The following is a 27144-nucleotide window of genomic DNA, read 5'->3' as shown; positions in this document are numbered from 1 at the left end:
CTTAAGGTTAGAAAGTGCAAACAGTTATCTTGTATGCAAATACTGGCAAGATGTAATGATCTCCTGTGATGCTCTGTAGAAAAAAGTATCCCAAGGTCATTTATGACTCAGAGGAACAAAAACTGTAAGAACACACCAGGGATGTCCAGTGTGGGCACCTGGATTGGGGGCAGGGCAGCAGTAAACGTGCATCTATTGTTCTGTTTCTAAAGGGCAGCAGAATAGAATGATCAAAACTGCAAGGTGACTAGATCTCATGTCGGAGCAAACAGCATTGAGAAGGCCAGAAGAATCTTAGAAAGTATACTGGTTTGAGGCAGTGACTTGGCTGGGTGGACAAAAGTGTTTGGCATATGTGCCCAATGACCTGAGCTTAAGTCCCAGATTCCATATAAAGGCAGAAGGAGAGAACTGACCCCACGAAGTTGTTCTCTGATCTCCATTCACGTGCTGTAGTACACATGTGCACTCACGTCCACCACATATGCACGCGTGCACGAGCACACGTGTGGGTGTGACCATATGGCTGGGCTATGACAGGAAAGGAAACCAACAAGGCTGCTTTTGGCTGAGCTTCTCCACTAATTTCTAGTGTTTTGCCTCCCTTTCTCCCTTTCCCGGGGCTGAAATGCAGACAGAACCCTGAGGCAGGAGCTTTCAGCTGGCAGATAAGGATGCGTCCTGGAAAAGGCCAGAAGCTAAGATGGAAGGGAGATGGCATTCTGGGTAACCCACCCACTTCCTTACTGCTACAGGAGAAAGATAGGAAAACACAACACGACGACTGTCATGTTCTTACAGTCCTTATAATTTGAAACTTATAATTCTGTTACTATTTACTTACTGATTTACTGGTCCTAAGGACTGAGCACAGAGCCTCGTGAACTGAGCCACACTCCCAACCTCTGTGATAACATTTGCCCGCACTTTGCCTTATTCAGGTGAAAGGAAATAAAACTTGAGACCTGTGATTCATGTAATGTATGTCAAGTAGCCCAAAGAGTTGTTTGTGAGCTTTGAAACCTGGGGCTGAGAACATAGCAGACCAGACCAGGACATGCCCGGGCAGGCCCATCACCTCCCTATCTCCCACCCCTCTGACCTCAGTTAAATGTTAACAGGCTGCTGATGTTTAAATGGACCAATCATGTGAAACCGCGCCAATTCCTCCTCCAGCCCCACTCCTTTTCTATAAAAACCCCTAGCTTCCAAGCCTCGTGGTCGAATCCACTGTCTCCTGTGTGAGATACGTTTCGACCCAGAGCTCCGCCATTAAAATACCTCGTGTTGTTACATCAAGGTGTTGTGTTCTATTCGTGATTCTTGGGTGCACGCCGAATCAGGAGTTGAGTGGGAGTTTCCCCATTAGGTTCTTTCACAGGTTGTCTTCTGTCTTTTAAAGATTCACAGTCTAAAGTGTACTGGTTGTTACCGCCTCCCAAAGCTATAAAGCATAAAAGCTGGACCACAAAACTTGGTAAGTCCTCATGAAAGGCCAAGTGTCTTTTAGAAGACTCCCTAGTATCCCGGCAGGCGTGTGTGTGAATAGGAAAGTCCTGGTGAAGGCGAAGAACCTTTCATAACAACCTTTGCCTAATTGTAAATAAGAGTCCCAAGAGAGCTACACGAATTCCTTCCTGTCCACACTCCATCACCTCCTACCAGGCTCCAACTCCTCCAAGGCTCCCCTACTTCCCCACAGTATGTAAACGAGAGACCAGACTTCAGACACACGAACCCTTGGGTGATAAACCACATTCAACTCCAGCACACTTCACGGGAGAGATCCACACAGTAGGGAGTCAGGACTTACAGTGGACAGAGTGAGTCTGTATAGGAACAGAGATCTGCAAGGAGCTGAACTCTACCAACCACTACGTAAGTGAGCTTAGAAACGGCCTTGTGGGAGATTCTGAGGCAGAGGCACCCCAAGAAGCTGCATCTGGATTCCTTGTCAACAACAATGAAACACTGATGTTTTAAGCTTCTACATTTTGAGATATTTTGTTATACAGCAACAGCTGACAAATACATCACATTTCCAACTGTCTGTACAGTATAGACCAAGGAAGGTTTATCTGTGTGCCTAAGCAGATATTCCAAGAGTATTTCAGTCAGTGCAGCCTAATTCAGACAGTACAGTAGGGCACTGAGGTATGGACTGTATAGACAGTACACCAGGGCGCTGAGGTATAGATAGTGGTTCACAGAATAATTCCCCCAGTGGTGATGCTAGGTAGCTATTGACAATGCAGATTCTCTGAAGAAGAGATCCTCTTAGGATCAAATCAAGTTTGAGAAATTTCAACAGAAGGAATTCATCTTAATTGAGATTTAGTCAGGATTCCTTTGGAAACTATTTAACATATCCATTAAAGGTATATCCATTAAAGCTTTAGACTCAGGAATCCTGATTTGGAGTCCACAGTTCTCTAGTTCTTACCATTTTATCAGCATGCATGCATAAAACTTCACAAACATACTGTCTGTAACCACAGAGATGATAATCCATTTGATATCAAAGGGGAACATATAGTTCCTTTAATAGCTAATTTATTCATCTTAAAGAAAAAAATTCCTAGTAAAAAAGGATTTGTGTGTGTGTGTGTGTGTGTGTGTGTGTGTGCATATGCAAGTGTGAAAGTTTGTGTGCTCACTTGTATCTGGGTGCTGTGCATGTATATGGATGCATGGGAACAGACAAAGGTTTCTGATCCTTAAAACATAAAACTGGGGGCTGGAGAGCTGGCGCAGTAGTTAAGAGCACTTGTTGCCCTTACAGAGGACCCAGGGTCAGTTCCCAGTGCCCACATGATGGCTAGTAAACATCTGTAACTCCAATTCCAGGAAACCTGGCGACACCCTCTTCTGACGGCACCAGGAATGCACATGGTATACATACATAACTGCAGGCAAACACTCATACACCAAAAATAAACTAAATCAGTATCTTTAAAAATATGGAATTATAAGCATATTCCACAGTGACTTAAATAAACTTTTATACATTAATTTGACATAAAACTGTTTCTCACAAGGAAAAATGAACGTCGCACCTAGAGAGATGGTGGCGTGTTACCTGTCTTATTGTGTCGCCTTCCTGGTTACTAACTGTAATCATTTTATCTTCGCCTCCCAAAGCCAGGAGATTCTCCGAATTCCAACATCCACATGTAATTTTCTTAGTATGTTTTCCTGAAAAAAAAAGGAGGCAATTTTTGCTGACATGTGAACTTCTCAAAACAGATAAAAAAATTAGTTATGTTAATCTTATGTGCCAGGGGACTGAACAGACAAGCGGTTCTACTCCCATGAAAGCCCTTAGTGTCTATGCAAACTTATATCAAATACATCATCACTAAGCTAGAATGTAAAATGATGGTATATAACAACTTTTTGTCTGGATAATATAAACAGGTCTTATCAGGGAACAATGTTTTCCTCTACAAATTTTGTTGATTTATCACAGAACCAAGCTTGTAATATACAGGGTTTCTCTGTATAGCCTGGAACTCACTCTGTAGACCAGGTTGGCCTCGAACTCAGAACTCCGCCTGCCTCTGCCTCCCGAGTGCCGGGATTAAGGCGTGTGCCACCACGCCCGGCAGCTTGTAATATCTTAAAGGAAGGAAATCCTAAAGCACAAAGGTGAAGGGAGCGTTTAGAGACGAGCCTGTGGGCAGACTGTGTTTCTCTTGGATTAAAGGACCCAGGTGATGCAGCGAAACCAGGAAAGGGAAGGATTACGTGAAGAGAGGCTGAAAGGTGCTGAAGACAAATGCCTTTCTTCTTGAAAATTACATTTATTTATTTATTTGCTTATGTGTGTGTGTGCATGTGCACATACATGGTACATGCATGTGTGCATGTGTGTTCCACAGCGCACATGCAGAGGTCAAAGGACAACCTTTGGGAATTGATTCTCTCCTTCACCACGTGGGTTTCAGGGATTGCATTCATGTTGTAAGGTTTGGCAGCGAGTGCCTTTACCTGCTGAGCCATCTCACTGGCCCATAAATTCTTCTCTTTACCAAGGAAAGGGAGAAGAACCCTTCCTTTTTTCCCGATACACTGTCACACTGCTCAAAACTCAGGTTCAGCATAACATCAGTAAGAACAGTTAACATGAGCTAGAGTTCTCTGGTGACCTGACGTGAGTAATGACCTAGTACTTCTGGTCACTTTGGTATCCGAAACGGGAGACTGGCATTATTTAATTAAACTGTCATAACTAACGTGTACATATCAGAACACCGCATAGCAAGAAATGCCAGCATCTTGTTGAGCTCAAAGGCACAGATCAGTACAACATGAAATGCATATTAGGTTACTATCCAGTGCTGGTGGATCAAGCACCCAAGGGTGGGATGACCTGATCTTAAGAAAAGTTAAGAAGAGGAGCTGGAGAGAGAGCCCAGGGGTTAGGAGCATTTGCTCTTTCCCCAGAGGACCCAACCTCAGTTCCCAGCACCCAGAGCAGGTGGTTTAAAACCTTCAGTAATCTCAGCTCCAGTGGATTCAACACCTCTGGCCATTACGGCATCTGCACTCATGTGTAGCAAAACCTAAACATAGTTTAAAATAATAAAGACAAATCTTTTTTAAACGGTCAAAAGGAAACAGAGCTGAGCCTCGAATCCCAAACAAGCATGAGAGAGGCAACAACATACTTATCTAATGGTCCTGACATGGCAATTAATTCTAGTCTTTTCAGGTATGTTTTCATATGATTATTAAGTAAAAATATGGTGCTGGACAGTGGTGGCACACACCTTTAATCCCAGCAATAGGGAGGCAGGGACAGGCAAATCTCTCTGAGTTCGAGGCTAGCCTGGTCTATAGAGAGTTTTAGGACTGCCAGGGCAAAGAGAGAAACCCTGTCTTGAAAAAAAAAATGTGGCAGAATCATATTCATATTAAATACAGATTACACACAACATTGTGTTCATATGACAGCCTGATATGAGAATGATCATGCTCTGACATACTATTTCCCCACACATCCAGTGTCCAAATCTCTGGGGCTTATAAATGGACTGGAAGACATTTTCAGAGATAAAGTGGGAAACAAAATGCCTACAGGGGTCAGACAGACAATTTATGTGGGAAAAGCTGATTTTTGTAACTGGGAGAAAATTTTAGTTTGGTCTAATAGATTAATGATGCTTCTATTTATCTCTCATCACTAAAAATTAAAATTAATACTAAAGAGAGACATGTGAAAAGAATTTAAAATGACGCTATGCTCTTAATGGGAAGCACTTCCTCAAGTGTCCTGCAGGTGCCGCTATCTCCAGCGTTTGCTGACTCCCTTAGTGGAGGGGATGCTTTTCTGGCCACCTGCATGCAGTTAGCCCTGCTCACTCTACCACTCATCAGAATGATGCTACAGTGAAGAGGGTCAGTCTTCCTGGGTATTCAAGGGGCCAAGGCCAAGTGAACAGAGGGGGAAGGAATCAGAGCACTCCATGCAAGGTCACATGGGCAAACTACCCACATTCCAAAGTCTGCACTCAACATGGATATTCCCCATGTAAGCAGGCACTGGACATTTTGCTTTACTCACTATGTGGATTAAAATTAGTATATGGTATAGTACAACCACACTGACTAAAATTAACTAACATGTGGGGTCAACAGGTGTTGATACACATATGAGCTATTCTATGTCTAGAGATACAACCTGGGTGTGAGAGGGGAAATGGGTACCATTAATGTCCTGATGGCCAAAGACACAGGCTGACCTTAACTCAGGAAATCTTAACAAGCGGGAGAGGGATCTTCTTGGACAGGTATCTAAGATGGACCAGGGAAACATTTTTCTGTGCCATCTCAGGGAAATCCTAGACAATGGAACCAACTCTCAGAACAGCATTGCAAACGTGTAGCAGTGTTTCCAGGTAGAACCTACCAAGAACAGGAATCTTTCGAGATGTCTGATGATTATAAATGAGCAAATTTCCTTTAATGGTCCCAACAGCCAGGAAACTTCCAATTTTTGACCAAAGAAGGAAAGACATTTGATCCCTGTAACATTAAGATATATGTTACAGAACAGTTCACAACATAAACCCTTAAGAATCCTCTAAGAAATACTTCATGTATAACTTTAACTTCTGCTTAGAAACTGAAGTGCGACATTATAGCTCATGAGCTTTTAGCTGTAATATCAGCACTCAGGAGGCAGAGGCAGGCAGGTCTCTGGGAGTCCGAGGCCAGCCATGGCTACATAGTAAGACTCTGTCTCAAGAAACAAAACAAAACAAAACAAAAAATAAACCAAAACTCGCACAGCTTATGGTTTTTAGATGAAGGCTACATGCTAAAAAGAATTTTGGAGGTGTCAGAGAGATGGCCCAGAAGCTAAGAACACGATCTGGACCCATGTTTGATTACCAGCACTGCCCCCATGGTAACATCGGTTGCTGGAGAGCTAATACCCACTTCTGGCCTCTGAAGGTACAGGAATACATGTGGTTTATAGCCATACATGCTGGCAAGACCATACACAGAAGGTGAAATTTACATATAATATAAATAAATTAATTAATTAAAAGAAAAACCGGAGGCAGAATATCATCTTGGCAGCAGGTAGACTTAAATAACAACAACAACAATAATAATGAATGTAGACTTTGTTACAGAACTTCAAATTTATAAGGTGACAGTCTTGAGACCTCAGTTTCTTCAAAACGGTGAACTGGTTTTGGAATGTGTTTGCACACTCCTTCCAGGTGCAGTGGAGAGGAGTGAGGTTACTTCCGATTATTCATTACAGCTGGCTATTGTTATTTGTTTATATGCCTCTATGGAAAAACATGTTCTTCGCAATGTGTGGTTGGTTTGCACTGTGTGGTTTGTCTTCCTCCTCCTCCTCCTCCTCCTCTTCCTTCCCCTCCTCCTGTTGTTGTTATTTAAGTCTACCTGCTGCCAAGATGATATTCTGCCTCCGGTTTTTCTTTTAATTAATTAATTTATTTATATTATATGTAAATTTCACCTTCTGTGTATGGTCTTTCCAGCATGTATGGCTATAAACCACATGTATTCCTGTACCTTCAGAGGCCAGAAGTGGGTATTAGCTCTCCAGAACCACTAACATTAAAATAACAGGAATTAAAAATATTGTTCATTAATATCTCTCAACATCAATGGATTCAATTCCTCAATAAAAAGACACAGGTTAACAGAGTGGGTATGAAAACAAGATTCATTATTTTGTTCCATATAAGAAACACCTCAGCAAGAAAGATATTTATCATCTTAAAGTGGTGGAAAAAGATTTTCCAAGCAAACAGACCCAAGAAGCAAGCTGAAGTAGCCATTCTACTACAGCCAAAATTAATCAAAAGAGATGGGGAAGGACACTTCATACTCGTCAAAGGAAAAATCAACAAAGATGATGTTTCAATTCTAAATATCAATGTCCCAAATGCAAGGGCACCCACATTTGTAAGTGAAACATTATTAAAGCTTAAATCACACATTGAACCTGTCTTAGTTATGGTTTTACTGCTGTGAACAGACACCCGTGATCACCGAGTAGAGAGTTGTTCAGTTTCCATGAGTTTGTAGGCTTTCTGTTGTTTCTGTTGTCCAAATCCAGCTTTAATCCATGGTAGCGATAAGATACAGAGAGTTATTTCACTCTTCTTGTATATGTTGACACTTGCTTTGTGACTGAGTATATGGTCAATTTTGGAGAAGGTTCCATAAGGTGCTGAGAAGAAGGTATATTCTTTTGTGTTTGGGTGAAATGTTCTGTAGATATGTTAGGCTTATTTTATTTATAACATCTGTTAGTTTCATTATTTCTCTGTTTAGTTTCTGTCTGGATGACCTATTCATTGAGGTGAGTTAGGTGTTGAAGTCTCCCATTATTAATGTGTGGGGTTCTGTGATGATATGCATATGCTTGGTTCAGGCAGTAGCACTATTAAAAGGTGTGGTCCTGTTGCAGTAGGTGTGGCCTTGTTGGAGTAGGTGTATCATTGTGGGTCTGGGCTTTAAGACCCTCATCCTAGCTGCCTGGAAGTCAGTCTTCCACTAGCAGCCTTCAGATGAAGATATAGAACTCTCAGCTCCTCCTGCACCATGCCTTTCTAGATGCTGCCATGCTCCCACCTTGATGATATAGACACCATGACCAAGGCAACTCTTATAAAGACAACATTTAATTGGGGCTGGCTTACAGAGTCAGAGATTCAGTCCAGAACTCATCCTATAAGGCCACAGTCACCCTGATACATAAACAATACAAAGATTCAACAAAGAAAGAATTTCCGACCAATTTTTCTTATGAACATTGATGCAAAAATACTCAAATTAAATATTTGCAAGCCAAATACAATAATATATCAAAAATATCATCCACCATTGTCAAGTATGCTTCATCCCAGGAATACAGGGATGGTTCAACATATGAGAATTCATCAATGTTACCCACTATATAAACAAACTGAAAGAAAAAAAACCCACATGATCATCTCATTAGATGTTGAAAAACTCTTGAACAAAATCCTATACCCCTTCATGATAAGAGTGTTGGAGAGATTATAGCTGATTTCACTGTGTTTAAAGGTATGTACCTTGGATCTGCATACCTAAACACAATAAAGGCAATATACAGCAAGCCATTAGCCAACATCAAATAAAATGGCGAAAAACTTAAAGCAAATCCACTAAAATCAGGAATAAGACAAGGATGTCCACTCTCTCTGTATCTATTCAATATAGTACTTGAAATTCTAGCTAGAACAATAGGACGACTAAAGGAGATCAAGGGGATACAAATTAAAAAGGAAGAAGTCAAAGAATCACTATTCACAGATGATATGATAGTATACATAAGTGACCCCCCAAAATCTACCAGAGAATTTGTACAGCTGTACAAATTCAACAAAAGCTGTACACCTTCAACAAAGTGGCTGGATACAAAGTTAACTAAAACAAACAAAACAAAACAAAGCAAAAACCCAGTAGTGCTTCTTTATACAAATGATGAACAGGCTGAGAAAGAAATTAGGGAAATAATACCCTTCACAATATCCACAACTAATATAAAATATCTTGCTATAACTCTCACCAAACAAGTGAAAGATCTGTGTGACAGAAACTTCAAGTCTCTGAAGAAAGAAACTGAGGAAGATATTAGAAGATGGAAAGATATCCTATGCTCATGGATTGGTAGGATTAACATAGTGAAAATGGTTGTCTTACCAAAGGCAATCTATAGATTCAATGCAATTCTAATCAAAATTCCAACACAATTCTTTACAGACCTTGAAAAAGCAATTCTCAACTTCATATTGGAAAACCAAAAAACCCAGGATAGCTAAAACAATCCTTTACAAAAAAAGAAGTTTTGGAGATATCACCATCCCTGATTTCAAGCTGTACAACAGAGCAATAGCAATTCAAACCACATGGTATTGTCATAAAGGCAGATAGGTTGATCATTGGAATTGAATCAAAGAACCAGAAGTAAATCCACGCACATATGGACGCTTGATTTTTGACAAAGAAGCCAAAATCATACAATGGAAAAGAGAAAGCATCTTCAACAAATGATGCTGATCTAACTGGATCTGCATGTAGAATGCAAATAGATCCCTATCCATCACCCTGCACAACACTCATGTCCAAGTGGATCAAAGACTTCAACATAAAACCAATGCACTAAGTTTGACAGAAGAGAAAGTGCAGGATAGCCTTGAACGCACTGGCACAAGAGACAGTTTCTTGAACAGAACACCAATAGCTCAGGCAGTAAGATCAGCAATTAATAAATGGGACCTCATGAAACTGAAAATCTTCTGCAAGACAAAGGACACTGTCAATAGGACAAAATGGCAGCCTACAGCATGGGAAAAAATCTTCACCAACCCTGCATCTGACAGAAGGCTGGTATCTAAAATATATAAAGAACTCAAGAAATTAGACCTCAAAACCAAAATAACCTTAATTAAAAATGGGGTACAGAGTTAAACAGAAAATTCTCAATAGAGGACTCTCTAATGGCCAGGAAGCACTTAAAGAAATGTTCAACATCCTTAGTCATCAGGGAAATGCCAATCAAAACAACTCTGAGATTCCATCTTAAACCCATTAGAATGTCTAAGATCAAAAACTCAAGTGACAGCTCATGCTGGTGAGGATGTGGAGCAAGGGGAACACTCCTCTATTGCTGGTTGGAGGGCAAACTTGTACAGCCACTTGGGAAATCAACTTGGTGGTTTCTCAGAAAACAGGAGAAGTTCTACTTCAAGACACAGCTCTATCGCTCCTGGGCATATACTCAAAAGATACTCTATCATACCACAAGGATACTTGCTCAACTATATTCATAGTAGCTTTATTCATAATAGCCAGAAGCTGGAAACAATCTAGATGTCCTTCAACCAAAGAAGAGATAAAGAAAATGAAATACATTTACACAATATTGCGCAGCTATTAAAAACAAGGACATCATGAACTTTGCAGGCAAATGGATGGAACTAAAGAGATCATGCTGAGCGAGGTAAACCAGACTCGGAAAGATAAACATGGTGTGTGCTCACTTATTAGTGGATATTAGTCAGAAAGTACAGGATAGCCATGCTATAATCCACAGACCCAAAGAAGTGTGGTGAGGACGGAGAGAGAAAACTGGGGAAGGGAACTGAAATCAGTGGGAGGTGGGAGGTATCTCTGGGATGAACTAGAAACCTAAGACAATGGAAACTCCTAGGAATCTATGAAGTTGACTCTAGCTAAGACTCCTAGCTATGGGGGATATGGAACCTGAAACATCCACCTCCTGTAAGTAGGTAAGACTTCCAATGGAGGGATGGGAACAGCAACCCAGCCATAAAATCCTTAGATGTACTATTTGTCCTGCCAACAAGATGGTAGGGATAAAGAGGAGCAGAAATTGAGGGAATGACCAACCAACTTAAGACCCATGCCATGAGAGAGAGCCCCACCCCTGTTGCTATTAATGATATTCTGCTATAACTGCAGACAGGAACCTAGCATAACTGTCATCTGAGAGGCTTCACCCAGCAGTAATAGCAACATTTGCAGAGACCCACAGCCGAACATTAGGTGGAGCTCAAGGGATTTTGTGTAAGTGGGGGAGGAAAGATTGAAGGAGCCAGAGAGGACAAAGACACCACAAGAAAATCTACAGAATCAACTAACCTGGGTCCATAGGTGCTCAGTGAGACTGAACCACAACCAGAGAGCATGCATGGGATGAACATGGGCCCCCTGAACATATTGCAGTTTGATCTTCATGTGGGACTCCTAACAGAAGGAGCAGGGGCTGTTTCTGACTCTGTTGTCTGCCTTTGGACCTCTTTTCCCCAACTGTGCTGCCTTGCCTAGCCTCAATAAAAGAAGATGCACCAGTCCTACTGCAACTTGATATGCCAAGGTGGATTGATATCTATGGGAGGCTACCCTTCTCAGAGAAGAAAGGAAGGGGTGCAGTGGGAGAGGTGAGAAGAGAGGGAGCGGCTGGGAGGAGGGGGGGGTGGGAAGCTGCAACTGCCATGTAAATAAATTAATTAATTAATAAAAAGAAGCTATTTCACAATCTTAAGATCTTTATTCTCTAGTTTTTATTTTAAGACAGGGTCTCTCTGCATAATCCTGTCTGTCCTGGAACTTGCTAGGCTGGCTTCGAATTCACAGAGATCTGCCTGCCTCTTGGGGATCAAAGTTGTGTGCCACCATGAGTTGCCATAACATCTTTATTCTAGTTAATGGGAGGATTACACATATCAACCATAAAAGGAATGGGGTTTTTCTTTCATAAGAAAATGAATACAGGAATGGTGGTATAGGTTTGTAATCCCCACACTTAGGAGGCAAGCAATCAGCGATCAAAGTCATTCTTTAGCTACACAGTGAGCTATGTGAGATTATATGAGATCTTGCTTAAAAAATTCAAACACAAACCAAAACAAAGTGACGACGACAACAACAACAAGAACTCATGGTCAGGCATGGTGGCACACAAATGCCTTTAATCCCAGCTCTTAGGAGGCAGAGGCACGCAAATCTCCATGAGTTCTAAGCCAGCCTGGTTTATATAGTGAATTCCAGGACAGTCAGGGCTACATCATGAGATCCTGTGTCAAAATGAAACTGAGCACCAAAAAGACAACTTAAAAAAAAAATGGGGACTCCTCTTCCGGTCAGAAAAGCACCCACCGGGGCAGCTGGGGCGCAGGGTCTGCTGACACTCGCCAGCTACCCACAACACCCGCCACAGGATCTTAAGACTTCTGGTGAGTGGAGCACAGCTTCTGCTCCAATCCAATTGCGCGGGACCTGAGACTGCATTAGTTAGGGAAGCAGAAACCGGCCTGAGTAGGGCCACAGGCCTCATCCAGCCGGATCAGCGCCGGGGTAGCTGGAGCGCAGGGTTGCCTGACACCCGCCAGCTACCCACGACCCCCGCCGCAGGATTTTGGGACTGCTGGTGAGTGGAACACAGCTTCTGCTCCAGTCCAATCATGCGGGACCTGAGACTGCTCTGGCTGGGGAGAGAGAAATCCGGCCTACATAGGGCCACAACCCTCTTCCGGTCAGAAAAGTGCCAGGGCAGCTGGGGCGCAGGGTCGGCTGACACTCGCCAGCTACCCACAACACCTACCACAGGATCTTAAGACTTCTGGTGAGTGGAGCACAGCTTCTGCTCTAATCCAATTGCGCGGGACCTGAGACTGCATTAGTTAGGGAAGCAGAAACCAGCCTGAGTAGGGCCACAGGCCTCATCCGGCCGGATCAGCGCCGGGGTAGCAGGAGAGCAGGGTTGCCTGACACCCGCCAGCTACCCACGACCCCCGCCGCAGGATTTTGGGACTGCTGGTGAGTGGAACACAGCTTCTGCTCCAATCTTTAAACAGTGACAACGATAACAACTAACCCCAGAGATTACCAGATGGCGAAAGGTAAACGTAATAATCTTACTAACAGAAACCAAGACCACTCACCATCATCAGAACCCAGCACCCCCACTTCGCCCAGTCCAGGGCACCCCAACACACCGGAAAAGCTAGACACGGATTTAAAAGCATATCTCCTGATGATGATAGAGGACTTCAAGAAGGACTTTAATAACACACTTAAAGAACTGCAGGAGAACACTGCTAAACAGGCAGAAGACAATAAAGAGGAAGCACAAAAATCCCTTAAAGAATTGCAGGAGAACACTGCTAAAGAGTTACAAATCCTTAAAGAAAAACAGGATAACATAATCAAACAGGTAGAAGTCCTTACAGAAAAACAGGAAAACACATCCAAACAGATGATGGAAATGAACAAAACCATACTAGACCTAAAAAGGGAAGTAGACACAATAAAGAAAACCCAAAATGAGGCAACACTGGAGATAGAAACCCTAGGAAAGAAATCTGGAACCATAGATACGAGCATCAGCAACAGAATACAAGAGATGGAAGAGAGAATCTCAGGTGCAGAAGATTCCATACAGAACATCGGCACAACAATCAAGGAAAATGGAAAATGCAAAAAGATCCTAACTCAAAACATCCAAGAAATACAGGACACAATGAGAAGACCAAACCTACGGATAATAGGAGTGGATGAGAATGAAGATTTTCAACTCAAAGGACCAGCAAACATCTTCAACAAAATTATAGAAGAAAACTTCCCAAATCTAAAGAAAGAGATGCCCATGAACATACAAGAAGCCTACAGAACTCCAAATAGACTGGACCAGAAAAGAAATACCTCCCGACACATTATAATCAGAACAACAAATGCTCTAAATAAAGATAGAATACTAAAAGCAGTAAGAGAAAAAGGCCAAGTAACATATAAAGGCAAGCCTATCAGAATTACACCAGATTTTTCACCAGAGACTATGAAAGCCAGAAGATCCTGGACGGATGTTATACAGACACTAAAAGAACACAAATTCCAGCCCAGGCTACTATACCCAGCCAAACTCTCAATTAACATAGATGGAGAAACTAAAGTATTCCACGACAAAACCAAATTCACACATTATCTCTCCACAAATCCAGCCCTTCAAAGGATAATAACAGAAAAAAACCAATACAAGGACAGGAACCACGCCCTAGAAACAACAAGAAGGTAATCCCTCAACAAACCTAAAAGAAGACAGCCACAAGAACAAAATGCCAACTTTAACAACAAAAATAACAGGAAACAACAATTACTTTTCCTTAATATCTCTTAATATCAATGGACTCAACTCCCCGATAAAAAGACATAGACTAACAAACTGGCTACACAAACAAGACCCAACATTTTGCTGCTTACAGGAAACTCATCTCAGAGAAAAGGATAGACACTACCTCAGAATGAAAGGCTGGAAAACAATTTTCCAAGCAAATGGCATGAAGAAACAAGCTGGAGTAGCCATTCTAATATCTGATAAGATTGACTTCCAACCCAAAGTCATTAAAAAAGACAGGGAGGGACACTTCATACTCATCAAAGGTAAAATCCTCCAAGAGGAACTATCAATCCTGAATATCTATGCTCCAAATACAAAGGCAGCCACATTCATTAAAGAAACTTTAGTAAATCTCAAAGCACACATTGCACCTCATACAATAATAGTGGGAGACTTCAACACACCACTTTCACCAATGAAAGTGGAAATGATTTCACCAATGATCATGGAAACAGAAACTAAACAGGGACACAGTGAAACTAAGAGAAATTATGAATCAAATGGATCTGGCAGATATCTACAGAACATTCTATCCTAAAACAAAAGGATATACCTTCTTCTCAGCACCTCATGGTACCTTCTCCAAAATTGACCACATAATTGGTCACAAAGCAGGCCTCAACAGATACAAAAATATTGAAATTGTCCCATGCATCCTATCAGATCACCATGGACTAAGGCTGATCTTCAATAACAAAATAAATAATAGAAAGCCAACCTTCACGTGGAAACTGAACAACACTCTTCTCAATGATACCTTGGTCAAGGAAGGAATAAAGAAAGAAATTAAGGACTTTTTAGAGTTCAATGAAAATGAAGCCACAACATACCCAAACTTATGGGACGCAATGAAAGCATTTCTAAGAGGAAAACTCATAGCTCTGAGTGCCTCCAAAAGGAAACTAGAGAGAGCACACATTAGCAGCTTGACAACACACCTAAAAGCACTAGAACAAAAGGAAGCAAATTCACCCAAGAGGAGTAGACGGCAGGAAATAAACAAACTCAGGGGTGAAATCAACCAAGTGGAAACAAGAAAAACTATTCAAAGAATCAACCAATCAAGGAGCTGGTTCTTTGAGAAAATCAACAAGATAGATAAACCCTTAGCCAGACTCACTAGAGGGCACAGGGAAAGCATCCTAATTAACAAAATCAGAAATGAAAAAGGAGACATAACAACAGATCCTGAAGACATCCAAAACACCATCAGATCCTTCTACCAAAGGCTATACTCAATAAAACTGGAGAACCTGGATGAAATGGAGAAGTTCCTAGACAGATACCAGGTACCAAAGTTGAATCAAGATCAGGTTAATGATCTAAACAGCCCTATATCCCCCAAAGAAATAGAAGCAGTCATTAATAGTCTCCCAACTAAAAAAAGCCCAGGACCAGATGGGTTTAGTGCAGAGTTCTATCAGACCTTCAAAGAAGATCTAATCCCAGTTCTTCACAAACTATTCCACAAAATAGAAACAGAAGGTACTCTACCAAACTCATTCTATGAAGCCACAATTACTCTGATACCTAAACCACAAAAAGACCCAACAAAGACAGAAAACTTCAGACCAATATCCCTTATGAATATTGATGCAAAAATCCTCAATAAAGTTCTTGCTAACCGAATCCAAGAACACATCAAAACAATCATCCATCCTGACCAAGTAGGTTTCATCCCAGGGATGCAGGGATGGTTCAATATACGGAAATCCATCAACGTAATCCAGTATATAAACAAACTCAAAGACAAAAACCACATGGTCATCTCGTTAGATGCGGAAAAAGCATTTGACAAGATCCAACACCTATTCATGATAAAAGTCTTGGAAAGATCAGGAATTCAAGGCCCATACCTAAACATGATAAAAGCAATCTACAGCAAACCAGTAGCCAACATCAAAGTAAATGGTGAGAAGCTTGAAGCAATCCCTCTAAAATCAGGGACTAGACAAGGCTGTCCACTTTCTCCATACCTATTCAACATTGTACTGGAAGTCCTAGCCAGAGCAATTCGACAACAAAAGGAGATCAAAGGGATACAAATTGGAAAAGATGAAGTCAAAATATCACTTTTTGCAGATGATATGATAGTATATATAAGTGACCCTAAAAATTCCACCAGAGAACTCCTAAGCCTGATAAACAGCTTCGGTGAAGTAGCTGGATATAAAATGAACTCAAACAAATCAATGGCCTTTCTCTACACAAAGAATAAACAGGCTGAGAAAGAAATTAGGGAAACAACACCCTTCTCAATAGTCACAAATAATATAAAATATCTTGGCGTGACTCTAACTAAGGAAGTGAAAGATCTGTATAATAAAAACTTCAAGTCTCTGAAGAAAGAAATTATAGAAGATCTCAGAAGATGGAAAGATCTCCCATGCTCATGGATTGGCAGGATCAACATTGTAAAAATGGCTATCTTGCCAAAAGCAATCTACAGATTCAATGCAATCCCCATCAAAATTCCAAATCAATTCTTCAACGAATTAGAAAGTGCAATCTGCAAATTCATCTGGAATAACAAAAAACCTAGGATAGCAAAAACTCTTCTCAAGGATAAAAGAACCTCTGGTGGAATCACCATGCCGGACCTAAAGCTCTACTACAGAGCAATTGTGATAAAAACTGCATGGTACTGGTATAGTGACAGACAAATAGACCAATGGAATAGAATTGAAGACCCAGAAATGAACCCACACACCTACGGTCACTTGATCTTCGACAAGGGAGCTAAAAACATCCAGTGGAAGAAAGACAGCATTTTCAACAAATGGTGCTGGCACAACTGGTTGTTAACATGTAGAAGAATGCGAATCGATCCATTCCTATCTCCTTGTACTAAGGTCAAGTCTAAGTGGATCAAGGAACTTCACATAAAACCAGAGACACTGAAACTTATAGAGGAGAAAGTGGGGAAAAGCCTTGAAGATATGGGCACAGGGGAAAAATTCCTGAATAGAACAGTAATGGCTTGTGCTGTAAGATCGAGAATTGACAAGTGGGACCTCATGAAACTACAAAGCTTCTGCAAGGCTAAAGACACCATCAATAAGACAAAAAAACCACCAACAGATTGGGAAAGGATCTTCACCTATCCTAAATCAGATAAGGGACTAATATCCAATATATATAAAGAACTCAAGAAGGTGGACTCCAGAAAGTCAAATAACCCCATTAAAAAATGGGACTCAGAACTGAACAAAGAATTCTCACCTGAGGAATACCGAATGGCAGAGAAACACCTGAAAAAATGTTCAACATCCTTAATCATCAGGGAAATGCAAATCAAAACAACCCTGAGATTCCACCTCACACCAGTCAGAATGGCTAAGATCAAAAATTCAGGTGACAGCAGATGCTGGCGAGGATGTGGAGAAAGAGGAACACTCCTCCATTGTTGGTGGGATTGCAAGCTTGTACAACCACTCTGGAAATCAGTCTGGAGGTTCCTCAGAAAATTGGACATAGTACTACCGGAGGATCCAGCAATACCTCTCCTGGGCATATATCCAGAAGATGTCCCAACCGGTAAAAAGGACACATGCTCCACTATGTTCATAGCAGCCCTATTTATAATAGCCAGAAGCTGGAAAGAACCCAGATGTCCCTCAACAGAGGAATGGATACAGAAATTATGGTACATTTACACAATGGAGTACTACTCAGCTATTAAAAAGAATGAATTTATGAAATTTCTAGCCAAATGGATGGACCTGGAGGGCATCTTGAGTGAAGTAACACAATCACAAAAGAACTCAAACAATATGTATTCATTGATAAGTGGATATTAGCCCAAAACTTAGGATACCCAAGATATAAGATACAATTTGATAAACGCATGAAACTCAAGAAGAATGAAGACCAAAGTGTGGACACTGTGCACCTTCTTAGAATTGGGAACAAAACACCCAGGGAAGGAGTTACAGAGACAAAGTTCGTAGCTGTGATGAAAGGATGGACCATTTAGAGACTGCCGTATCCAGGGATCCATCCCATAATCAGCTTCTAAACGCTGACACCATTGCATACACTAGCAAGATTTTGCTGAAAGGACCCAAATATAGCTGTCTCTTGTGAGACGATGCAGGGGTCTAGCAAACACAGGAGTGGATGTTCACAGTCAGCTATTGGATGTATCACAGGGCTCCCAATGGAGAAGCTAGAGAAAGTACCCAAGGAGCTAAAGGGATCTGCAACCCTATTGTTGGAACAACATGATGTACTAACCAGAACCCCGGAGCTCTTGTCTCTAGCTGCATATGTATTGAAAGATGGCCTAGCCGGCCATCAATGGAAGGAGAGGCCCATTGGACTTGCAAACTTTGTATGCCCCAGTATAGGGGAATGCCAGGGCCAAAAGAATGGGAGTGGGTGGGTAGGGAAGTGGGGGGCGCTATGGGGGACTTTTGGGATAGCATTGGAAATGTAATTGAGGAAAATATGTAATAAAATATTAAAAATCAAAAAAAAAAAAAGAAAAGATCCCAAAATGATTATGAAGCCAGATATTACTTTAAATCAAATAAAGTACTAGTGGTATCACACACACACAAAAAAAAATGGGGACTCATCATTTGGAGACATTTGAAGTGTCTCCAAAATTAAAGCAGTAAATGCTCTCAGCATTAAGAGGACAAACATTTCTCAGGGCAAACTTCAAAAATAATTGGAAGATGACAAACGGTAACATTGCTCAGTGAAAAACTTAAAAATAACTACAAAGCTATTTTTGTGCTAATTACACAAATCTGACCAGTACACAATACATGCAACGGTTAAGATAGCATATTATCTCCCAATTAAAGTGCAATTACTGACATTAATAAAAATGATCTAAAATGACAGAAGTGCCAAGATCACCACTTAAATAACACCAAAGGTAGCCGTACCTCATGCCATTGTCCAGCTGGCTGGTTTTATTTGTGTTGGCATCCCACAGATAAATGCAACTAGACTTCTCAGCAATCACTGCCAGGATATCGCCATCTTTATCCCAATCCATGGTAACACAGTTGCTTTTGGAAAAGAGAATACCATTACTGTCCACTTCTCAAAAGTCAGACAGAAGAAACAAACACCTCCCGATCCATGACTTCCTTCTATGATGCACCATGATGTAGACGCACAAGCCAAAGAAATCCTTTCCTCCCCAGCTTGTTTTTCAGTCACGGTGTTTATCACAGCAATAGAAACCCTAATAAGCCATAAGTTGGCAGCGGGATAGTGAGGTACTGTTCTGACAGACATAACTATGCTATTTTGGAGAGGATTGTGGAAGGGCTTTGAACTTTGGTCTGGAAATGCCATTTGCTGTTCAAAAGCTTGGTGAGGTGTTCTGTGGTAGTGTGGAAGATAAGCCTTTTTTAAAGAAATACAGAGGATGGGAGGCCTGGCTTCTGCAGTTCCAGAGGGAAGCTGGAGGGTCAGGAACTGTATTTGGGCCAGTGCACATTCTGAGTCAAGCTTAGCTCAGGTTTGAGTCAGCTGCGACTGACAGAATACCAGAGCCACTAAAGTGAACCTTTTGCTTTGCTGGGATAATTGATGCTGGTGAGCAGAAGTTGAGAAATTAGCAGGTCCAGTCTTCTGGGGGTGATCCCTCAGCATACAGAGTCTGTGTTCCAGAGGCAGCTAAGGTTGTACCTCATGTCGGTAGCAGAATTGGGCAATGTAAGTGTCACCGGGTGGTACTGATTTTGAAGGAATGAAGGGATCATGGAGAGAGCGGCTAAGATTCCGTCCTGTGAGAAGTCAGAAGAGGCCTTTGGCGAAGCTACAGCCTCAGAAGCAGTTGAAGGCCCAGGAATGAAGGGATTATGAGAAGCTGAGGCTTGGGACCATGAAGAGAACCCAGGAGAGGCTATTGGTGAAAATACAGCCCAGTTACAGCAGAGATGCCAGTATCATGGGATGGACATGAGGAAGAGCAGCAGTAGTGGAGTGGATCCTGGCTGAGCTTAGAAGACAAGCTGTGTGTGCTGCAGAGGGAGGGGCCAGAGAAGTGAGCCAAGGCCTGTAGAGGAGCCCAGCAGGTCATAAATGGATCCCAGACCCTGGACATGGAGTTATTTACAGCTGGAGTTTGGTTTTCTTTTATTTGACTTTGTGCCCTGGTTCTCCCCGCCTCAAGTAAAAAGTAACTTATTTGTTGATTTTATAGGATCGCACAGTTGAGAGAAATTAGTTTTTTTAGGACTTTGGATTTTAAAAAAGACTGGATATTTTAAAGAGACTGAATTTTTAAGTGTTTGAAGTTTTAAAGGCTGTAGGATTTTTCTTTAAGTCTGTAAGATGCTTTGTATTGTGATGTCGTTATTAATGTGTGATCTTAGGGATGAACAAGGAGGGAAAGGTTATGGCTTTACAGTGCTGTGTCTGTGTGTCAAGGGGCCAGTTATACAGGCTAGTTTTATGTCAACTTGACACAAACATAGTCATCAGAGTGGCTAGAGCCTCAACTGAGAAAATGCCTTCATATGGCTGGGTTATGGGCCAGCCCATAGAGCATTTTCTTAACTAGTGATTGACGGGGGAAGGCCCGGCCCATTGTGGGTGATGCCACCTCTGGACTCATGGTCCTGAACATTATGAGAAAGAAGGCCAAGAATACCTTGGAGCAGGCCAGAAAGCAGCGCCCCTCCATGACCTCTGCACCAGCTCCGGCCTCTATGTTCCTGCCCTTTCTGAGTTCTCATCCTGACTTCCTTCAGTGATCAACAGTGAGATGGAAATTCAGTGTAGAGTAGGCGCTGTCCCCTGGCTTTTGGTCATGGGGTTTCATCAGAGCAATAGTTACCCTAACTAAGACAGTCGGGTGCCCAGCATTTAATGGAACAAGTGAGTAAGATCAGGAGTTCAAGGCCATCTGCAGCTACGTACTGAGTTCAAAGCAAGCCGCTTAAAAGCAAAACAAAATAATATAATGTATAGATATAGTTTTTTAACTTTATAATTTCTCCAATTCTCAAAACCTAGACCTTTTCATTTATACAATGCTCTGTTTTTCATTTGGACACTCTTTGCTCTTGAGTAGTTGCTAAAACATATTTTGATTTATATTTAAGTTAGCAATTATCTTATTTTACAAATGGTTAAAATGTGTTTGGGAACTTTAATTCCCTTTAACAGTCTCAGACATTCTGGGGAGCATAGAAGTGCAAAGTTTTCAAGTTGCTGACAAAATTATCATTTGCCAATTTAAGACTGACAAATAGCATTTTATTTGTTTGGAGATCCACTCTGGTCAGATCCAACCAGGATGGATCCGGCTGCAGAGTTCAGATGCGGTCCTTATGCCAGCAAAGCAGAGCTCCCTGAGATATGTAACGGAGCTCACATGATGTATTGGGTGCCTTCTTGTAGGCATCATCACTAAGCAGCTATTTAAATCCCACTTCCCAACATAGAGGAATCAGAAGCAACACTGCGGACAGAGCATAGGAGATGGAGAAACACTAGCTTTGGAAGGACAAGGCAGGCAGGCAGGCGGGAGAAGCCAGGAGGCAAAGCCACTTGACTTGGAAAGGGGGGCAGCAGATGAGGGAAAGCACAGAGGACAGCGAGCCAGTGAGAAGCACGGCAGCAGCAGCCCACTGAGGCCAGGGAGTCTCCATGTTAGCGACTGCTGAGTGCCTATGCTACACTGAATTTACAGTGATTTCCCAACGGCTGAAGATGTCTTCATTCTCTAAGTAACTTTTTTCCAATGATGTACTGGAGAGAAAAGACCAAAGTAGATACAGTTTGGGAATTCCTAGTGGGAAAGTCCTTAATTTGTAGTTTTTCTCTCATTTTCATGTGTAGGGGAATGTGTGTGCGTGCGTGTGTCCATGCGCATGCACGTGTGTACAGGCTTCAGGTGAGTCACTGTTCTCTCCTCACCCTGGCATTTATGTGTTCTCAGGACCTGAACCCTGGTCCTCATGTTTGTGTGCCAAGTGCTTTAACTACTGAGCCACCTCGCCAGCCCCTTATTTTGGACTCACTTATCATAATGACATAGAGCTTCTCTGGGAATATTTATGTATGTAGATACAAACTCCAACTCAAGTGCCCCACACATACTTCACTAACTTTGGCCTAAAGAAAGTAATCCTTTTTCTAGTTAGAGAAAACAGAAAAAGGAGATGGGGCTGTTCATTTGGTTTATTTTTTATTTTATGTGCACTGGTGTCTTGCCTGCATGTATGTCTGGGTGAGGATGTCAGATCCTGGAGTTACAGACAGCTGGAAGCTGCGGTTACAGACAGTTGTGAGCTGCCATGTGGGTGCTGGGAATTGAACCTGGTCCTCTGGAGAGCCCTAACCTCAACCTGATTTCATTTTAAGACAGTAATTTTCTTTTTGAAATCTTTCAGACCACAAAGCTAGAAGTTTTCAATCCAACCCTGTACTCACCCAGGCAAGCTAATTTCACTTCTTTTTTGGCCATGGCGATCAAAGATTTTAACAATATAATCAGCTCTGAAATCAAGCAGAATAAAAAAGTTATTTCAATGTTGCTCTTATTTGTCAATGCATTTAAAAATTAGGCTCTATCTCAGTTGATGTGAGTGTTCTCTCACGGTAGTTCTATAATCTGTATTTTAAAAAGTTATGACTGAGGAAAAGGCTCTTTAAACTATGATATTAATGGGAGTGAATATTTCTTTCTACTACAGATGATCACACAAGAATTCACACGGAAGAGACAGTATGGGCACAGGTTAGGTGTGGACACATACACACATAGCCACTATTTCAAACAGACACTCTTTTCTTACCCTGTTACTGCGAGGTAGTTTCCTGATGATTTTTGCCAGGCAAATTGTATCGGAGCACCAAGCCAAGACTTTTCTAGCAGGGAGAAAACACGCTAAAAAAAAAAAAAATAAACAAATAAACACAAGTTTTACATTTTTAAAAAGATGATGTGTTGGTCAGAAAAATATGTCAAAGTTTAATCATGCAGATATGCAGAAAGCAGAATGAGTGATGATGTTTATTCAAAAATAAATAAATAAATAGCTAAATAACAGTGTGGGCCAGGCATGGTGGCTTACACCTTTAATCCCTGCACTTGACAGATAGAGGGATCTCTGTGACATTCAGGGCAGCCTGGTTCACACAGTGAGTTACAGGCCAGCCAGGGACACAGAGTAAGACCCTGTTTCAAAACAAACAAACAAACAAACAAATTAATGATAACTGAACAAAACAAAATCAACATCAGTCAAATGTAAGTAGTTGGTGTAGCAGAATGGACTCTGTGATAGTTAGCTTTAATTGTTGATACAACCTGGAAACATCTGGGAGGAGAGGCTCAACAAGGGACTTCCTACACTGGGTTAGCCTACCTTAAGTTACTTGACTTGGGAAGACTTACTGTAGGAGGCAGTAGGTCCTGAATTATAAAAGAGAAATGATCTGAGGCCAAGCAAGCAGGAATGCACGCATTTATTTCTCTGTATGTGTGACTGTGAGGATGTCATGTGACTAGCTCCTTCAGGTGCCCACCACTGTGCCCCCTTGCTTGATGGACTGTAACCAGGAACTGAAAACTGAAATAACCCTTCTCCCCTCCGTTGTTTCTGTCAGGTAACTTTATCACAGCAACAGAACGAAACTAGAACAGACTTCAAGGCAAAAGAGAGATTATCAGAGAACTCTTTTTGTTCTTTTGTTTGACTGGTTTGAGACAGGGTCTCAATGTGTAGCTTTGTATGGGACTTGCTATTTAGAGCAGGCTGGCCTCAAGTGAATAAAGATCCACCTGCCTTTGTCTTCTGGGTTCTGGTATTAACGTGTATGCTTTTTAAATGTCTTCAATTATTAACTTTACAAAAACATGTCACAGTGCTTTATGCATGCCAAAAGAATTTAAACATGAATTTATTAAATGTGACACAGATTTGGGGGACTACGTTGAACAAAATTACTATTTAAAAAGCTTGGATAGATCTAAGATGCTTACAGTCCCTTTAAAATTATCTTCATTTACTCACTACTTAAACCTATTTCTTTGTCACATATTTACATTGCATATTTGCTGGGTAATATGTCACTTGGGAAAACTTTACATTGATTCAACCTACTGAGGTCCTCATATCTGCATTAGTTGTAACTCTAAAATATATGTCAGATTTCAAAGACTATTAGAAACACAAATGATAGCATGGATAATTTGTTTGTTTTCAGATAAGGTCTCTTTATATAGCCCTGGCTGCCCTGAAACTCACTATATAGATAGGACTAAGCTCAAACTCACAGAGATCCACCTGCCTCTAGCTCCAGAGTGCTGGGATTAAAGGCGTGGGCTGATTCATTGATACCAATGAATGCTGGCTTCATTGATATTTTTTCTGTTAGATGCTGATACAAATTTTGGAGATACTGTGCAAAACAAACTGTATTATCACAATGTTATCTTTTTTTTTAAACAATTTTATTGTTGCTATAAGTTAAAAATGTGAAATTTCATTGACATATTATTCTTTTATCAGACTGCTACATTTGAGAATACCCAGGAACATGATCCTAGATGAAAAATGTTAGATTTAAATACTGTAGATTAATCAAGCACACCCTTATCTAGGTAGATGCATCTTAGATACTGTGGCTGAAGACTTGAATCTGAGTGGTAACACAACTCCTCCAATGCTATCTGAACAAATGCCCATCTCCCGAAAGCCCGTGTCCTGGATCGCAACTTAAGATAGAGGTGCGCTATGATGCCAGGCACACACAGGTTTTGTTCAGCACGTACACTCACTCACGTATTCTAGACCATCTTACTTCTGCGAGTTTGGGAATACATCGTCCTTAAACCTGACTCTATTCCTGTCATGGCAGATCTGTCTTGGGCTGTGATCTTACAGGTTAGTTTTCTTCCACAGAGTTATAGCGGTTCTAGGTACAACTCAGAGATAAAAGTTACAGCTTTCCTAGAACAGCAAAAAGGTTTGCTTGTTGCAGGTCACCGTTAACTTAACTGTAAAGAGAATAGTATTTACTCTTTTCCAACACACCAGAAAGTGAATCATGCAAAGTTATCTGCCAATTCCAATGGACACACAAGAGCTACAGTGAAGCTTTAGGAAAGCTGAAACCATTTTAAACTCGGTGTTTCCATTTCTTTGTCAGAGCAGTGCGGGGTAGGTACCTCTGAGGTAAATCACAGGAGTGCAGCGGCTGCCCCTGTGGAATTCACAACAAACCCAATCAGAAAACCTGCGTGCAGTGGAGGACGCACACAGGTGTGCAGATTTCTCCATCATGTGTTCTAGCGACCAGGGCTCTGCATACCCGACAGGTCACAGGCCAAGTAATTCTTGATGACTGTTTTAGAGACTTTTTATTCTCCCTAGGGCTCTGGGCCAGTGGCTTGGTTTACCCAGGATTAAGCTACAAGAAATCGGTAGGAATATCGGTAGTTTCGGCGTACTCAGATCAGGCTTCTGCCAGATTCCAGAGGGCACAGGCCTCCCTCAGCCCGCTCTCCGGAGCTTCCTTTCCCTGTATCCCTACAAGCCCATCATCCCCTCCCGCCCGCTCCCGGGGCGCATTCCTCTATCCTCAGCACTTCCGCGGAGGGACAGGGACACAAACTCCTCAGAGTCGCGCTCCGAGAGTTTAGGAAATACAGAGGCTGCCGCGTCTTCTCAATCCGCTGGCACTTGTAAGTTATTTACCTTCATTTCAAAGGCTCCAGCGACACCCCCGATCTTGTAAGTGCGCAGGCGCAACAGAACACCCCCGCCCCGCTACCGCGTTCTCGTCACCCAGGAGACCGTGCAAATAGCGACCAATCGGCGAGCGTGGGGCGGAGCTGCCCCGGAGCCCTCCTTTGAGAGAGATGGGCAGGGTGGGTAGAGTCACGTGATGGAGGTGGAGCTAAGCTCCGGGAAGTTGAATGCTACGAGGGCTGGTCAACTTCCTGCCTGAGCTCTGATTGGGTGAGGCTGCGAGGCAGGCGGGACAAAAAAAGGTCTTGAGCTCTGTGAGCAGAAACCACTGGCAGAGGAGCGGATGTAAAGGAATTTCAGGAAAAAAGCTGGACCTAGAGGTTGGCAAGAATTGGCTCATAGGAGGCAGGAATTGGCTCATGAGCCAGACGACTTCTACAAGATCCACATGTAAAAGACTTAGAGAAACTAATGTATCATTCCTCATTTTTTTTTTCTTGCAGGGTTTTTATTTTTGATTTTGCCCTAACGGAGGTGAGGTATGAGAAATCGTTTTCTTTCAGGACCATTAAGACAATTTTAGTTAGTGTGGTCAGGGAGGAATAGTTGAAAAAAATTAAAGAAAAGAAAAGAACTCGCCTGTAGAATTTGAGCCTGGTAAACAAGAAGTTTAGCGGAAGCTAAGCTAAGCATTAGCAGTTGGCTGGAGGGAGGGAGTGGGATTCTGCACAGTAGCTAAGGTTCACTAGCTGGGCATCATGACCTCGGGTTCCTAGAATAGAGTTGGGTAATTTTTCACAGCGATTCTCATCCATGAGATAAAATTGTAGTCAAGCCTAAAATGGCCTCAGCAAGAATACAAGATGGAGAAACTTCTGCATTGTCTTGCTCTGTCACAATAGTAACAGGCTAATGGAAAACAAAACAAGACAAAACAAAAAAACCCTACATGGTTGCTTTAGTAACTATAATAACAAAGCAGTTGACAAAACTGAACATAAAACAAGCCCTCAAAATTCTCAGAAAACAAAACCCAACAAGAAAAAGCAAGACAACAAAACCCAATACCATAGAAATTGTAAACAGTATCTCCAAATAGCCTAAGGCTAATGTACTTAATGCTAAGAATCTTGAAAGTAGTTCCACTAGGAACAAGGCAGGGATGTCCCCTCTTGTGACTCTTTCTCAATTCTGGTGGAAGTTCTAGTTAATGCAATAAGGAGAGAAAAAGAAGCATACTGATTGAGGAGGGAGTTG

At 41.7% G+C, this 27144-nt stretch overlaps 1 protein-coding gene across 1 annotated transcript in view; it reads right to left on the bottom strand.

Annotated features, from left to right (window-relative positions):
- Positions 1–25948, bottom strand: part of Wdr19 (WD repeat domain 19) — a 73250-nt gene extending 47302 nt beyond the window's left edge. The window contains exons 1-6 of the mRNA XM_021163489.2: positions 25894–25948; positions 22987–23078; positions 22622–22687; positions 19114–19239; positions 5912–6027; positions 3080–3195 (exon numbers count right to left, since the gene is read on the bottom strand). Of these exons, the coding sequence (XP_021019148.1) occupies positions 3080–3195; positions 5912–6027; positions 19114–19239; positions 22622–22687; positions 22987–23078; positions 25894–25899 (522 nt within the window). The 5' untranslated portion in view covers positions 25900–25948. The remainder of the gene's footprint in view (positions 1–3079; positions 3196–5911; positions 6028–19113; positions 19240–22621; positions 22688–22986; positions 23079–25893) is intronic.
- Between the last annotated feature and the right edge of the window lie 1196 nt (positions 25949–27144).

The sequence above is a fragment of the Mus caroli genome, unplaced genomic scaffold (genome assembly GCF_978045245.1).
Source record: "Mus caroli unplaced genomic scaffold, Mus_caroli_1 scaffold_4, whole genome shotgun sequence".
In the NCBI taxonomy this organism is placed as follows: Eukaryota; Metazoa; Chordata; class Mammalia; order Rodentia; family Muridae; genus Mus; species Mus caroli.
The sequence above is the reverse complement of the archived record's forward strand: the minus strand, read 5'-3'. Positions and strand labels throughout refer to the sequence as shown.